The following is a 15,078-nucleotide window of genomic DNA, read 5'->3' on the forward strand; positions in this document are numbered from 1 at the left end:
TTCACACTACCATTAAAAATTACCAAGAATACACAACAATTTGACCAAGTGGTTCCTACTGAAGTCAATGGGAGTCATATGTCCCAATCTCTGCATGTGTCATTGAAAATATGGAGGTGAGAGTTTTGGCTTCTTGGGACTGTGTGGCACAGAGAGATCTGTGTGAAGTTTGGCATTGCAGCACTATAGGAAGTTTGCCTGGCTCATTGTTTCACTACAAACTCGAAACGCGAATATTTTGTCGAGAGGGTCATTAACGTTTGCAAACATGGGCCAAGTTATGGATTTTCATTTAAAATCTTGCAGCATTTGCAGTTTTACATAAATTGGGTAACACCAGCTAGAGCAATGGTGTTTTTTACAGTTATGTTTAGAGTTTCCAACTGAGTGAACCCTCCTGAAGCAAAATTGAAGAAGTGGTTGGCTTGAATCTGTGAACCAAAAACCATCAAACTTCACAGAATGGAAACTGAAGGCATCAGAGCTGCAGATTAATAAGGTAAATCATTTTAGAACTGTAATTCAAGTGCTGTTTAAAATGTACTGAGTAGTTGCTACTCAGCTAGTTTACAGGAAAGAACAATTTCCTCCACTGCAGGAATTTCGAAGCCTGTGTTCTGCAGCAGGTCAGAGTAGATGATCATAATGGTTCCTTTTAGTCTTTTCTATGAATCTACTAGAACAGCAATCTACATTTTAATACTAGCCCATCTGATATGTTTGGCTGAGTTCTCCAAATAAGCATTGAGATCAGGTTTTTCGTTCCAACAGAAACATGTGCTTCAGAAGAGGAGAGGATTGTGTAGGCTACTTCAGTGTCTGATTCATCATTACCTTTTACATTTTATGTACAGCAAGACCATTTCCTTCATCTGCATAATTTTAGTCATGCAACCCTTGTTCAAAATAACATAAAATGGAAAATAAATAAATAGATAGATATAAAACTTACTCTTCTGCTTGGAATCAGAATTTATGGAGATACAATGTAGTTGAACAAATGTGTCCTCATTATCTTTTCCCAGGATGAGAGCCATAAAACAATTAAAACAGATTGACTCACCAGGCTGAAAACTATTTTTTGGCAAAAAAAGGCCCTTCACCAGACTGCAGAAATATGCATGTTGTAGCACCAGCTGTTATACCTTATCTCCTTTACTCCACATAACTTTTGGAGTTGGCTCCCCAGAGATTGGGATCTCAAGTCGTAGTTTGTTTCCTGCTATTACTGTCACGGTGTTATCATCGCCAAGACCTTCCAGGTGGAGTCTAGGAGGATCTGAAAATTCAGACATTGCCAAATTCATTATAGTTCTGCTACTCTGAGAAGCACATGGGTAAATACAGTGACTTGGGCATATTTGTGCAATATAAAGCCTATTATAACATAGAGAATAATGGTTCAAAACACCCTAATTTGGGTGCTTCCCTGATATTTTTAATATAGTTGAACCATCTTTGAGGGGGAAAAAAACAACCATACCTACTACCTTTCTTACACCACCCACCCCCAATCATTTTCCAAAGATCCACAGAAAAGCCATTGATAGGCCACTGCCATCCTCTGTTATCCTTAACCCATCTCCTCTCTCTCTAATATCTGTATTTTGCTATATATGGCTCTTGTAACATAACATTACATTGAAGATATACAGTTTGACAAAGCCACCATTAATATTCAGTGATTACTATTAATATTAGGATTCATAACCCAGCTAACAGGGCATTCTTGAGGGGAAAGTCATTGTGTTTTACTTTCGTTTGAAAAATTGGGATCATTATCAAACCATGTATTTAACTGATTGAATGTGTCTTGGTTAATAAAATTAACCATCTAGAGGTTGCTTAATGTACTTGGTATGTGGGGCAAAGTGCACCGGTATCACTATTCCTGCATCAAATAAGTTAAAAAGAAAAATGTGTCAGAATTCAAATGGGATGGAAAGTCAAAACATTGAAGACACAGTGCTGCATTCTGCCATCATAACGTAGGCTACATAGAGAGCCAGCAGGAAGTGTTTTCAGAAAACTCTTAATACTTGCTTATTTTTAGGCTTAGAAATTCAGTGGGAGTCTTTCTTGTGGCTTCTGTGGACTTTGGATCAGGTTCTCAAGCCATGAGCAGATCATGATTTCTGACCATTTCCCTTGTAAGAACTCTGTTTTGTCTAATGGGAGATTGCATGCCTATTTTGAAGAATTTATGTCCAAAATCTTGGATATCTTTGAGTACTCACTTTCCACAGGTCAAAGAAAACTTTATAACTAGATGCGTCATGCACTTACCTATGATATGTACTCTGCATGGTATGCTGACTTTATAGGCATCTGGTACGAACATGTAATCGCCCTCATCATCAACAACGGAGCTATCTATAACCAACCTGTGGATTCTGTGGAAAAATTCAAAATAACTTATTTTAATTATATTTTGTAAACTTTATGCAGATAAAAGGCAGAATTATTGCTACATCTCAAGTTACGAGTTCATCAGGTCTGCTCATTTGTGTCAGATTGCTGACTCTAAAAATTTTTTGGCACTGAATGCTAAATAGTATTTTAACTGATTAAACTGGTGTTGATTAGAATTTGATTTTCTTGAGAAGGGCATCAAGGAAAGTAGGAATAGGTTGGTCTCTTAATGGTTTCCATTTGATCATAAAAATGGAAAACTACAGAGAGTGTAATCTATTTTACTCAGGTGTTTTGAGCCATTGTTTCTGTGGTTGCTATTAGATCTCCATGAGAAAATTTGATGGCCTTTCCCAGGAACTGAGCCTTATTTTTGTTGGTCCTTCCTTGTGACTCAGTATCTTTCTGATGAGACCCACTCTACTGTTTGTCTGCCCCTGGATCAGAGTGACAGGGTGGGTAAGCAGGGCACGTTGTTCTGCTCTGTCTTATGCCCAGATTGAACTCTCCAGAAATACACTGAGATGTTTTTGGGCCCCTATCTTCTGGTCTGACTGAGCTATGCTCAGGGCAGGACCCAACTTGAGAGGTGGAGGATAAGTGGCTTTATATCACCTTTATGGCCCCCATACCCAATCCCCAGGACTGCCAGGGGCCACAGGTTAGATCAATGGCAAGGCTGTTCTACTGTATGCCAACATAAGGGTCTATTATGCAGTTGGGGATTGTCCCAGGGTGCTCCTTACATTGGGGTGCTGGAACAGTGAGTAGAGCCAGCATTGTAGCTTTACATCACCCAAGAATTCTCTTGTACAAGTGGAATTCCCAGACACCCGCTTTAGCGAGTTGATGCAGTGCAAAGGAAAAGTATTGTGGCCAAGGATCTGACCCTTAGCTTTTTAAAATGGAGAAAATAGTAAACAAATTCTCTGGAGAATTAGTCCAATGTTCAGAACAGATCTTAAATGCAAAGGGACCTGATGATAAATGCAGATAACTTGCTATGGCAGAGATGTGAATTCTGTGCACAATACATGGAAATGGAATAGAAACAGCCAGTAAAACAGAAATCTTAAAATGGTATTTTTCTATCAGCTCTAATAATTGTTTTGATCTTGCTACTTAATGTCCCACGGTGAGTGCAATACAGAGACTTCAAGCCAAATGCATCTCTTGAATGTAGGTACATCATGAAATATTCCATTATGGCTCATCAACAGTATGAGTATACTGACTGAAATAGAGGATCAGCAGTGAATGGTAGCTGATGAATATTGCCCTTATTGTGAGGTCAAACATAAATATCTCTGAGGGGGTTGAATGAGAGGGTTGGAAACATATCAATGGGGCAATTCACACTCTGGAATCGCCTGAAGTCAGTCAGTCTATTACAATCCAATTCATGTTTCAGGACGCCTACCTTCCTTTGTGATATAACTTTACACGGTCACTAGCTTGAATATGTTGTCCATTTTTGTACCATTTCCCTCCTATGTTCTCAGATATCTCACACTTCAGGGTGATTTCTTTCCCAAGCCTCACAGTCTGGTCTGTTAGTGGCTGAAGTATCTTCAGTGGTCTCACTTAGAAAAAGAGAACCATGGAAATTAGTGCTCATATTGTAGAACTGTTCATGATTTTATTTGTGAGCTGTTTCTAGCAGCCATAATCTGAAAATCAGATAAGCGCAGCTATGATTATTAATAAGTACAACTCTCAAGGCTAAATACTAGTAATATGTACAAATCTGACATGCATTCATTACTTCAGCTGTGAAGCATTTAGTTTTTGATTGTTTCTTGTAACAGCGACTAAAGCTCTTTAATTGCATTCTTGAAAGGTGCCATATTAACTGTACAACAGACATAATTCCTTCTCTGGTCCACAAAACAGCCATGGAATGGGCAAACACTGTGCATGGTTTCCCTAATAAAATGTCAATGAGGGACCACCTTCATGGATCAGATAGTAGATCAATCTTAGTTTATTTATCCCATGTCCTCCCTACCAAAAAGGTCAATTTATGACTTTTTTTTGTGGCACCTGTCCACTAGTAATTGTAGTGAGACCACAAATTTAATTTATATATAGCAATGATCCCTTATAAGATGGTAGTGGCTTTCTGTCACTTGCAACCGGGATCAGATTCAGACTGGTGATCTGGAGATGAAAATTTGTATATTAACAATCCCCACAGCCACCCATACTCCTGGTAGCTATCATCTTGACTTATTGAAATAGATTAAATAAATAATGTGACATGCTTGCAAACACTGCAGGATTTAACATGTCTAGAAAAAAGGTAGAATGAACTCTGCTAAATTATATTTTGTAATAAACACACACACATTTACAAAATTATTAAAGGTATTTTACAATAACTTTCAATATTTGCCCTGTAACAAAACAGCAGTAAACGGCAAATGTGCATACACTTGGCTAGAAAACATATGTATTCCAGCCACTTTTAAAGACATATTTCCACAAACCCTAGTGTGGGAAGTTAATTACATGTATTTCTATATCATATTTCCAATATTGTTTCTATTCATTTTTCTGATAACAAGTCTAAAGGCTGGGGATGGGGGAACTAGTTTCTGGTAGCATTGCTCATGCTTACAGAGCTGGTTGGAAAATATTTATTCTCTCCATGGAAAATTTTGACTCTTCATAAAAAAAAGAAAACCCTGATTTTTTTTTTCTGGTTTTGGCTGAAAAAAATTGCTTTTTGGTTTTCCAATGAAAAATTTAAAAATTTTGAGAAAAGCAGACGCTTTCTGTGAAAAATTTCATTTAGTCAAAAACCTAATTTTTCATCAAAAAAGGTTTTGACAGAAAATTTGCAACCAGTCCTACCTAATTGTCTGTTAACCCCAATAATATCCAAAGGAAAGAATGCAATGCACTGATCCTGGAGGCTAACAATAGCAAAATCACTATAGGAAAAATTAGCTAACACCACTGTCTATCATGATGACCAATACTCATTGTTTACTTGTGCTCCTCTGTGTGTCTGTATTCATCTGTTGTCCCTTGTCTTATGATTCGATTGTAAGCACCTTGAGACAGGGACTGTCTTTGTGTTCTGTGTTGAACAGCACCCAGCACAGTGGGGTCCATGACTAGGGCTTCTTGGCACTATGTATGGTAGTACAAATTAATAATAATAATATAATATGTTTGGCTTTCCCAGTAGACTCATATAAATTGATAAATAGCAATAGTGTACTAGGAAAACCAGTAGACTATGACAGGTCTTTTTCAGGAGTAAAATTTAAAGTACACATAGAAAGATATACAGTACTTACAATCAATTGAAAGCTTAGCAGCTGACTGCCCTCCCGTTGTCATCACTGAATAGGTTGCATTGTCAGCTTTTGTAGCTTCATCTATGATCAGTGTGTGTTTTTTACCATCGACCTTAAGTCGGTATCGAGATCTAGGTTCATTGTTTAGCTCCACACCATTCTTAAACCTGATAGAGGATAACAAATATTACCGTCTTAATGAAACTTACCATTGCTAGTACTATATCAGGCAAGTTCTGCATGAATGAGTATCCTACGGACTGAAGGGATCAAGAGAAGCTTTTGTAGAAGGTAGGGCAAGAGAAAAGATGTAAATGAACTCATTCATTGATGAATTCATTAAACTAAAAGCATATTATTGCTGTCACAGTATTTTTAAAAACAATATTTTCCGATATTTTCTAATTAGGTTTCAGATTTATATACCCAGAAGATTAAATTGTCCCTTAAGATACTGCACTTTTCATTCTTGGGAAAAATAGTTTACCATTTCACATTTGCATCCTCTTCAGACACTTCACAGGATAATTCCACTCTTTCACCAACATAGGTACTCAGATCTTCCAGGGCCTTGGTCACCACCACTGGGGGCTCTATGATGAGAAAAAATATGGTTTTATGATTTCAGAAACAGAACTAAATGAAATAGAAAAAAATAATAGAATAATAGAAAATAATTCCATTTTAGAAATTTTAATGTCAATCATCTTCTTAAGGTATTGGCTAAGACTTTTTTTTTCTATTTGAAATCAGTAAGAAAATGACCCATACACCAATAGCAAGTGTAGTTATTGCAAGATCTTGAGTCAGTTAAAATAAAAACCTATCTCTTACTCCTTTTTACAAAAAGTGTGTCAACCTAAGTGAATTAAGTGCAGATCTACATTCCTGCTTTCCTAGAAGCTCTCCTTCCTCCAGAGTACAGAGTTTTCATCATATACTGTGATGAAAATGGCACAATATTGAATCTTCATAGGCTAGATCCATCCCTGCTTGTTAATACTTAAGTCAACTTAATCAAGAAAGAATACAACCGTTGCACTACATTAATTTAAAAGGACTCTGACAACTCTTGATAGGGTTTTTAGTCTCTATTGTTTTAAATAGCTTTTTGACATGTATGAAATGATTTTTCTTTCCCTGTAATTTTTCTCCCTGCAAACTGGAGTTTCCCCTCCTATTTTCTAATGTAGCTTTAACCAAAAGGCTTCCCTTTTACTCAGTTTCCTGCTTGTGCACCAGTAGCACCATCAGTGATTCCAATAATAATGTTAACTGCACAGGTGCAGGGAGAGTTGGAGAGCCAGCCACCAGTCCATACTTTTGAGAGAGGGAAGAATTTTATCTTAAATTCAGTGGCCTAAATCTATAGCTGGAAAGATTGGTTTGTGATGATTTTCAAAAGGTCAGTTGGCTTAAGCGTATTGAGTATCGTCAAATTTCTGCACTGCTAGGAAGGCTAACGCTATACTTAGTGGTTCCCCAAAATGAGTTGCAATCCACCTAGAGGACCACAGCTTCACAAAGCTGCTATGTGCTGAAATTACCACTAAACCACTAAGAGGTGGGAGGAAAGAAGAATGAGCAGGGTTGTCGAAGAGATCCAGAGAGATCCTAGGGGATGGGAGGGTAGGACCTACAGACAGACACTGGGCCAAAGCTTCAGCTGATGTAAATTACCATTGTTCCAATAAATTGAGCTATGCCAATTTACAACAGTTAAGGATCTGGCCTGCTGTTTTAAAATAAAAAGCAAGATGCTGTACACTACCTCTTACAAACAGTTCTGTGGAGCATTTCTCATCACCAGCCGTCACATGATAGCGGGCATCATCTGCCATTGTGCAGTTATTGATGAACAAAATTCGCTGGTTACCTTTGTGCTCAAAAATGTACCTGTTTGAATTGGCACAGAGCAACCCAGAGTTAGAAAAACATGGTCTTTTTTGTTGTTTTTTTAACTAGAAAATATTCAAGGGATTGTTGTACGGGTAAATTCTGTTTTGTACATGGCTTTGGGGTGGATGGCCTGAAAGATCTTCTCCAGCCTTAACAAAGATGAAGAAATAGTAGTAAATACCTAGTAGCAAGAAAAACTATAAGCTAGATTGGCACCTAATTCCCTTGGGCTCCTTTAAAAATTCCAGCCACAATTATTAGGAAAAATAATTACAAATTGGCTCTTGAAGATAGCAGAACAAAATGGGCATCTGAAATCCTAGACCAGGAGAGGTGAAAATAACCAGTAACAGGAGCCTACGCTTCCCATTCTGACACTATTAACATTTTTGTTAAGATTCAATAATAGCTGAGGTGAAGAAGTGACCATTATTGGTAGGCCAGAAGCCTCAGAGGAGTTGGAATGAGATATGGAGCATTTCACCTTTATGTCACTGGTTCAGATTTGCTTCAGGCCAGTAATGACCAAAGCTCATTAGCATTTGACAGATGTTCAGCAGCCTGTGTGAAATGAGTTGGTGGGTTCAGTTCAGTGTCTACTGGATGGGTGTCCACATCAGCCTGGGGTGGAACCCTGAATTGGTCAAGGCGGATTAAGGGATTACAGAAAAGACACCTAGACTTTATGCATTATGTCAGCCATTAATACTGGGCCAAATCCTGCACTGACTAGTACTACGAAGGGGGGAAGGAAAGCTGCTCACTGAGCCCTCTGTACAGGGGCCTTGCTGGTGAGGATCTTCATGGCAGGCCAGTGTGAGGCAGCATATTGGGATTTTGAGTTGCTGAATATATATTGCTGTTCCTGGGAGCAAGTTCACTGTGACCTTATCCATTGATAGATAATGTGTGGTGCTGACCTTAGATAAGTGATAACTGGCTCAGGGAGTGTGGAACATACCCACTCCCTCCCCTTTCTTCCTAATCACAGCTTCCCTAATTTATGGACATGATGAATGGGCTGGTATATAAAGCCAGCCATCTCTCCTCCTAGTCACACTGCAGAACTGCTCTGGAGAAATTCTGACCTGCTGCTTGCATAGAACTGGAGCTGAGAAAAACTCCTCTATCCATGCCATTTCCCAGTCCCTTGAAGATTAGGGTATAGTTCAGTATGTTTTGCTGGGGGGACATATTTTATTTTCCTCTCTATTCCTGGGGACTCAGAGAACAGTCTGTTAATATTGCAGCATATTGTGGATTGTTCTTTTAACTATAGGTCATTGGCACCTTTACAGTGTGCATATAATTTATATGTAGCTTGACTATGATAAAAGTCTGGAAAAGAATTGGTGTGAGCTTTGTCACAGAGAGGGAGAAACCTATACAAAACAGAACTAGTGTCAAGGGAAGATGTTACTTGAGCGAGAAAGTGAGTGTGGAATTTGTTATTACATGTGTTTTGTAAAAATCACTTACTTTGTACTTGGTCGTATTTCTTGGCCATTTTTATACCACTTGAGCTCCACTGTTGGATCTGCCAACTCCACCACAAACCTTACTTTGCCTCCTTTATCCACCTGATATGCAGGATCCAGAATTTTGGAAAAAGCTGTTGCAGGGCGTATGAGTTGTTATAAAAGAAGAGAAACAAATGAAAATTTGCATGTTGTAAGAACATTGCACAATGCAAAACTTAACTGGGACTGTAAGAAGCCAGCTGAAAAGAATTTTTCAGAATAAAATGGTTAATATACAGTACATAATATGGAACTGGCTGGATACCTGAAACCTGACTGGGATCTCCTGGAGTGGACCATGGAGGTTAGGATACAGGAGCAGTTACCTTGAAACTGACACTCAGTTTATAGAGAAATTAGTGGGGAGGGGGAAGAAAGGTTTATACTATGGGGCTACCAAAGCTACAGATTTTCCCCATTGTCTACAGGTTTTCAGACCCAAAAAAACCTGAGCTGCAGGAAAATCCTTGACCTCAGGAATTTGGTGTCTGACTTCTATTCAGAAGGCAAAGATTTGAAGTTTCATGTGAATTTTTGTTCTAGTTCAGAGCAAGTTTTGCTATTCTTGTTATGCAGATATATGCTTAATCCCTTTTTGAACCATACTAAGTTTGTCACTTCAATAATATCTTTTTGGCAGTAAATTCCCCAAATCAATTAAATACTGTGTTTAAAAAAAAATGCCAAAAATATTTTCTTTGATTAATTTTAAATGTGTTGCTCTTCCTTTATATTGATGGTCCCCTTGTTTGTGTTTTATGAGAAGGTAAATGGAAGTGACAGAATGACCTTTTCTATACCATTCACTGAGTCTGTATATTAGAAGAGTTCCACCATATTATAGAACAAAGGGACATGTTTAAATCCAATTGCTTTTAACAGCAAAGGGGAAAAAAAGGATCTTTGATTGTGTAAATGACAATAGATCATTTTAAATTTCCAAACATACTGAAGTAAGCAGAACCATTTATTTTACTTCTGGTATTTCTCAAAATAGTAAAATAAATGTACATTATTTCTGGATTTACTGACCCAGATTAGCTGGGGTGGCCAAACTCTGCTCAGTGCAGATTCAGAGAAAATAAGCAAAGGTGGCCCTAATACCATCTTTGTTACCCCAATACTTATACTGCCAAGGGTACTCCAGTCTCTGGCATAAATTAGAGCACTTTGAAGACTGCTCTAACTTACAACCATTTGCCAGTGGTCCCAGTGAACTGATATAACAGATAGGGATCATTGAGGTATATGAAGGCCTTGGCCATGCTCCCTTTTTTCTGGGACTGCTTCCTACCCTGTGTTTTGGGAAGGGGATATCTTCTACATGAGTGGAATCCTCTGAGGAACCAATGGAGCAACACAAGTATCTGGGATGAACCTCAGAAGCGCCTCCGTATAAAAGCAAATGCCAGAACGTTACCTTGCACTGAACATGTGTGCATGTACATATATGTTGTACTATTTGCATTACTAAGCAACATGGGTGGGAAAGGACAGTCCTGTAGCAGTCTACCCTGCACACAAAGGAGTGTTTATGCACTAGCCAGGATCTCAGTAAAGCCAAACGAAGTTTCAAAATTAAGTAGAAAAATAAACGGTAAATAAGATGTTTAGTATTCCTAAACTTTAATAATCTAAAATGTTACTCTTAATACAGGGTCTAAATTCTACAGTCCCTAACTAAGCAAAACTCCTTTGCAAGTCACTGAGAGTGGTATTCAATTAAGAACCACCATTTGGCTCCTAGGACGTTAGTGATAAATACCGATTGGCATGTGGTTTTCATGTTAATCACTGTGAGCCAAAACCTACAACTGTGCAACCTTTGACTTGCACTGGGTGTAAATCAGGGTGGAACGTACCCCTGTATATTTAATGGACTTCCATCTCATTCTCTCTCTCAAGAAGATGGTTCATGTTTGACCAACAGATGTAAGACACTTTTGCCTTATTCATACCTGCACTCTTCTTCTCTTCTCTGCGCATGCGTTTCAGACGTTTTAGCATGCCTCTCAGGTCAGTGATACCATACTGAAATGCAATCTTCTCATATTCATTGGGATTAGCATTCTTCAGGAGTTCCCACACATCTATCTCAGGCTCTTCCTCTTGTTTAATCTCCCTAACAGTGGCAAAAAAAAATTGATATAGTATAGTTAATGAAACCTCATTGCATTAGAAAGAAGGAGACAAATGGGTATTAAGTTTATGGTCAGGCTAGAAAATTTTTGGTTGAGATTTGAAGATTTAAATCAATATTTTGATTTATTTAAGGATGGGCCCGAGCTATGAGGTTAGTTCTGGATTCAAACTTCTTCAGAGTCCCTGTTGCAACTGAATCAAGGGTTCTGGTTTTGTCCCTTATGGCTAACTATGAAATTCAAATCTTGATCCAAACTTCTCCAAAGTGCAGCGGGAGTTTGGATCCCAGGTTCTTGTTTGGGACGTCTAAGTATCATCAGTCTTTGAGAATTTTTACATTTGCGCATGAGGAAAAAAACATTTGAATGTACAATAGTATCCTAAGGGCTGAATCTGATCTCACAAAAACCAGTTTCTCATGCTGGTGTAACTTCACTGGCTTCAGTGAAGTCTCTTATGATTTACACCAACATAATTGAGATCAGAGTCTAGCGCATAAATTCTATAGTTATTAAAAAAGAGACATTCTTTGAATGTAGACCCCAATTCTGCAATTGTTTCTGGTAGTGGAACCTCATTGAAATCAACAGGAGTCTGTGAAGACACAATGGTACACCTGTTGTCAGGAATTAGTGTTTGCAGATGAGCATGGGATCACCTCACTGGTGAGCAACGGAGGACTTCTAGCTGAATCACAGTTGGCTTACAGCAGAATCACCTGATTGGCAAGACTGCCCAAGTGGCTGAAGGAACCAACAGGTGTGCTCTTAAACATAGATGCAGCATTAGGGCAATGGCTGCTCAAAGCATTCGCCCACAGCTGTGTTAGCTCCTGCCCCTGGCTTGGCCACAGCCCTGCTCCTCCTTTGCCTCACTCCAGGTAACCCGGCTCTGACTCTCAGCTCCAATTCCTGCCTCTGACTCCAGCTCTGGCTCTTGCTCTTACCCTGAGCTCCTATTCCTGGCTACTGACTCCTGCTCCAACCACTAGGCACAACCACCCACGTTCCAGTCTCTGACAGTTTGCAAAGCCCAAAACCAAAAAGAGGAGTAGCTTCCTCTTCCAAGATGGATCCCACAGAAACTAACATCCCCTTTCTGGGATTGGTACATGCCCTGCAGAATTTACAAACCCAGATTAGCTCTCTGCAGGAGCAGAACATCCTCTTACATACTCACGCCTTGCGCCAGGACCTTAAAGAACTGAAGGTTCCTCTACCAGGCAAGTTTGATGGAGACCATGGAAAGTTCTATGGCTTCCTGAACCACTATCGGCTCCTGTTTCTATTATGTCTGCAAATTTGCCCCATGGACTGGTCCAGGGTGGGGCTCATCAGTTTCTGGCCAGGGAGGTGCAGGGCTGGGCTTCTCCATTATAGGAGAAATCGAGCCCTCTCTTGGATCAATTCAAGAATTCTGTCCAAGCCATGGAAGTAATTTCTGATGACCCAAATCAAACATGCACAGCACATCCTGTGCTCCAGGCCATGAGACAGGGACGCCAACCAGTCAGCAACTATGCCATGGAGTTTTGGCACCTGGTGACAGACACTGTGTGGAACAAAGCTGCACATCACTACCATTTCCAGCTCCATCTGAACAAGAAGATCAAAGGCAGGCTTGCATGGGGGCAAACTCCGACTGACTTGGATGCCCTTTTCACATTAAGATAGACGACTGCCTGTGGGAATACCAACAGGAAAAGGTGGCTCCCTGACATTGGTCAGAAAACCTTTCACACCTACCCTGCAGCCTGAGCTCATGCAGCTGGACACAGCCTGACACCATCTCTCTGATGCAGAGAAAGATCAACATGGGGCAGCGGGTCTATGCCTCTACTGTGGAAGACCAAGACACATTGCCTTGAGTTGTTGTATAGCAAAGGGATGATCCATTTCTTCGTCGAGAAAATGCCAGGTTTCTGCCCCGGTAGAGGGATCTGGGCACATCCCTTTTGCTCCCATTCATGGTACCCACAGTTGTCCTTGGGTACCTTCATGGTATCTAATCAAAGCCCCACACACTTTCAGCTCCCACTCTTGTCTATCACACCTCCTGAAGACAGAGAGCAGCCTGGAACCACTGGTGCTTTCTAATGCCTCCAGTAATATGTACCTAGAATCTTCCATAAATCACAAGGTTTTGTCACTGCATAAGACCGTCACTGTATAGAGACCATCAACAGCTCTCTCCTATCTTCAGGCCCAATCACACAAGAAACCGCACCTTTGGAGGTCACTACCCTTCACGGTCATCATAAGTCTTTCCAGTTTGGTGTGGTCCAGTCCATTTTCCACACTTTCCAATCATTCTTGGCATCACATGGCTTGTGACACATGATCCACACATCCTTGGGGGATCAAGCATGGTGCATTTTGATTCCCTGAACTGCCAGCAGCCCTGCTTTCCAGAGCCCAGTTGTGGGTTAGAGTTTTTCCCTAGAGTGATTCTGAGTGAATCCACCCCACCCCCAAGCACTCTGGAACAGGGGGACACAGGTGGCCCCAACTGCCTCCTTAGCAGCCTTGGGGATACCGACCAAATACCAGGACTTCAGACATTTTCAACAAGAAGATCGATATCCTGCCTTCTCATTGATACTGTGATTGTCCTGTAAACCTTCAGCCCAGAGATTGAAGCTTCCTTTGAGTGTATCCATTCTCTTGCTGATCCAGAACTACAGACACTCAGAGTCTATCTCTGAGAGAACTTGGACAAAGGATTCATCTGCCCTTCTACATCCGATCTTTTTTGTGGCCAAGAAAGATGGCTCTCTTTGGTACTGTGTGGACAACTGGGTGTTGAGTAAAATAACCACCCAGAATCGGTACTCCCTGTAATTTACCAATAAATTCTTTGAGCGGCTTCACTCTGCCAGGGTCTTTACCAATCTAGACCTGCATGGAGCCTATAACCTGGTTCAGATTTTGGAAGGGGATGAGTAGAATGCTGCCTTTCCCACCCAGTATGGTCACCTGAATACCTGGTGATGCCCTTCAGACTGTGCAATGCCCCAGTGACCTTTCAACAGTTTATCAATGATATCTACATGGAAATGCTGGATCAGTTTCTTGTGATATACCTCAGTGATAGCCTCATCTTTTCTGAAGACCAGACTCTTCATGATCAACATGCGTGCCACGTCCTGGAAAGGCTTCGCCTGAATCATCGCTATGCAAAATTAGAGAAGTGTGAATTTGATCAGAATATGATCGAGTCCTAAGTAATACTATTTTCCGTGGGGAACTAACTGCGGATCCCTGCCAGGTAGCCACGATCTCTAACTGGACAAACCCAAAGGACACATGAGAGGTACAGCAGTGCCTAGGCTTCGCCAACCTTTACCAGCAGTTCATTTGAAACTTTTCTGGTAGCTCTGCTGATGGCACTCTTCCGGAAAGGAGCTCAGTTCATCTGGTCTCCAAAGGCCAAACTCATCTTTGACCACCTGAAGAGGGCTTTTACCACGGCACTCAACCTGGTTCACTCCGACTTCCCCTGGTCATTTATAGTAGAAGCCAACGCATCCAACTTTGCCACTGAACACAAACTATCCCAGCAAATGGGCCCCCATAATCAACTTCACCCCCGTGCTTTCTATTCCTATAAACTAACCCCAGCAGCAAGGAACTACAATATCTGGGATGAGGAACTACTAGTAATCAAAATAGCCTTCAGGGAATGGCACCATCTCTGGGAAGGAGCTTAGTATCTCGTTTGGAAACTTACATGGACCTCAAGAAAGTGGAATTCCTCCACCATGGCCAGGTACCTTAGCCAACGTCAGATTTGCTGGT

General features: G+C 40.4%; 1 protein-coding gene across 1 annotated transcript in view; it reads right to left on the minus strand.

Moving 5' to 3' along the window:
* The window catches only part of MYBPC1 (myosin binding protein C1), a 61,838-nt gene that overhangs the window by 31,622 nt on the left and 15,138 nt on the right, over positions 1 to 15,078 (minus strand). Inside the window, exons 9-16 of the mRNA XM_067536112.1 lie at positions 11,098 to 11,261; positions 9,099 to 9,231; positions 7,492 to 7,616; positions 6,208 to 6,313; positions 5,721 to 5,887; positions 3,833 to 3,995; positions 2,287 to 2,393; positions 1,146 to 1,279 (exon numbers count right to left, since the gene is read on the minus strand). Coding sequence (XP_067392213.1) covers positions 1,146 to 1,279; positions 2,287 to 2,393; positions 3,833 to 3,995; positions 5,721 to 5,887; positions 6,208 to 6,313; positions 7,492 to 7,616; positions 9,099 to 9,231; positions 11,098 to 11,261 — 1,099 coding nt within the window. The remainder of the gene's footprint in view (positions 1 to 1,145; positions 1,280 to 2,286; positions 2,394 to 3,832; positions 3,996 to 5,720; positions 5,888 to 6,207; positions 6,314 to 7,491; positions 7,617 to 9,098; positions 9,232 to 11,097; positions 11,262 to 15,078) is intronic.

Source organism: Emydura macquarii, unplaced genomic scaffold, assembly GCF_026122565.2.
Source record: "Emydura macquarii macquarii isolate MOO-44397 ecotype Brisbane River unplaced genomic scaffold, CSIRO-AGI_Emac_v2 contig_3530, whole genome shotgun sequence".
Taxonomy (NCBI): Eukaryota; Metazoa; Chordata; order Testudines; family Chelidae; genus Emydura; species Emydura macquarii.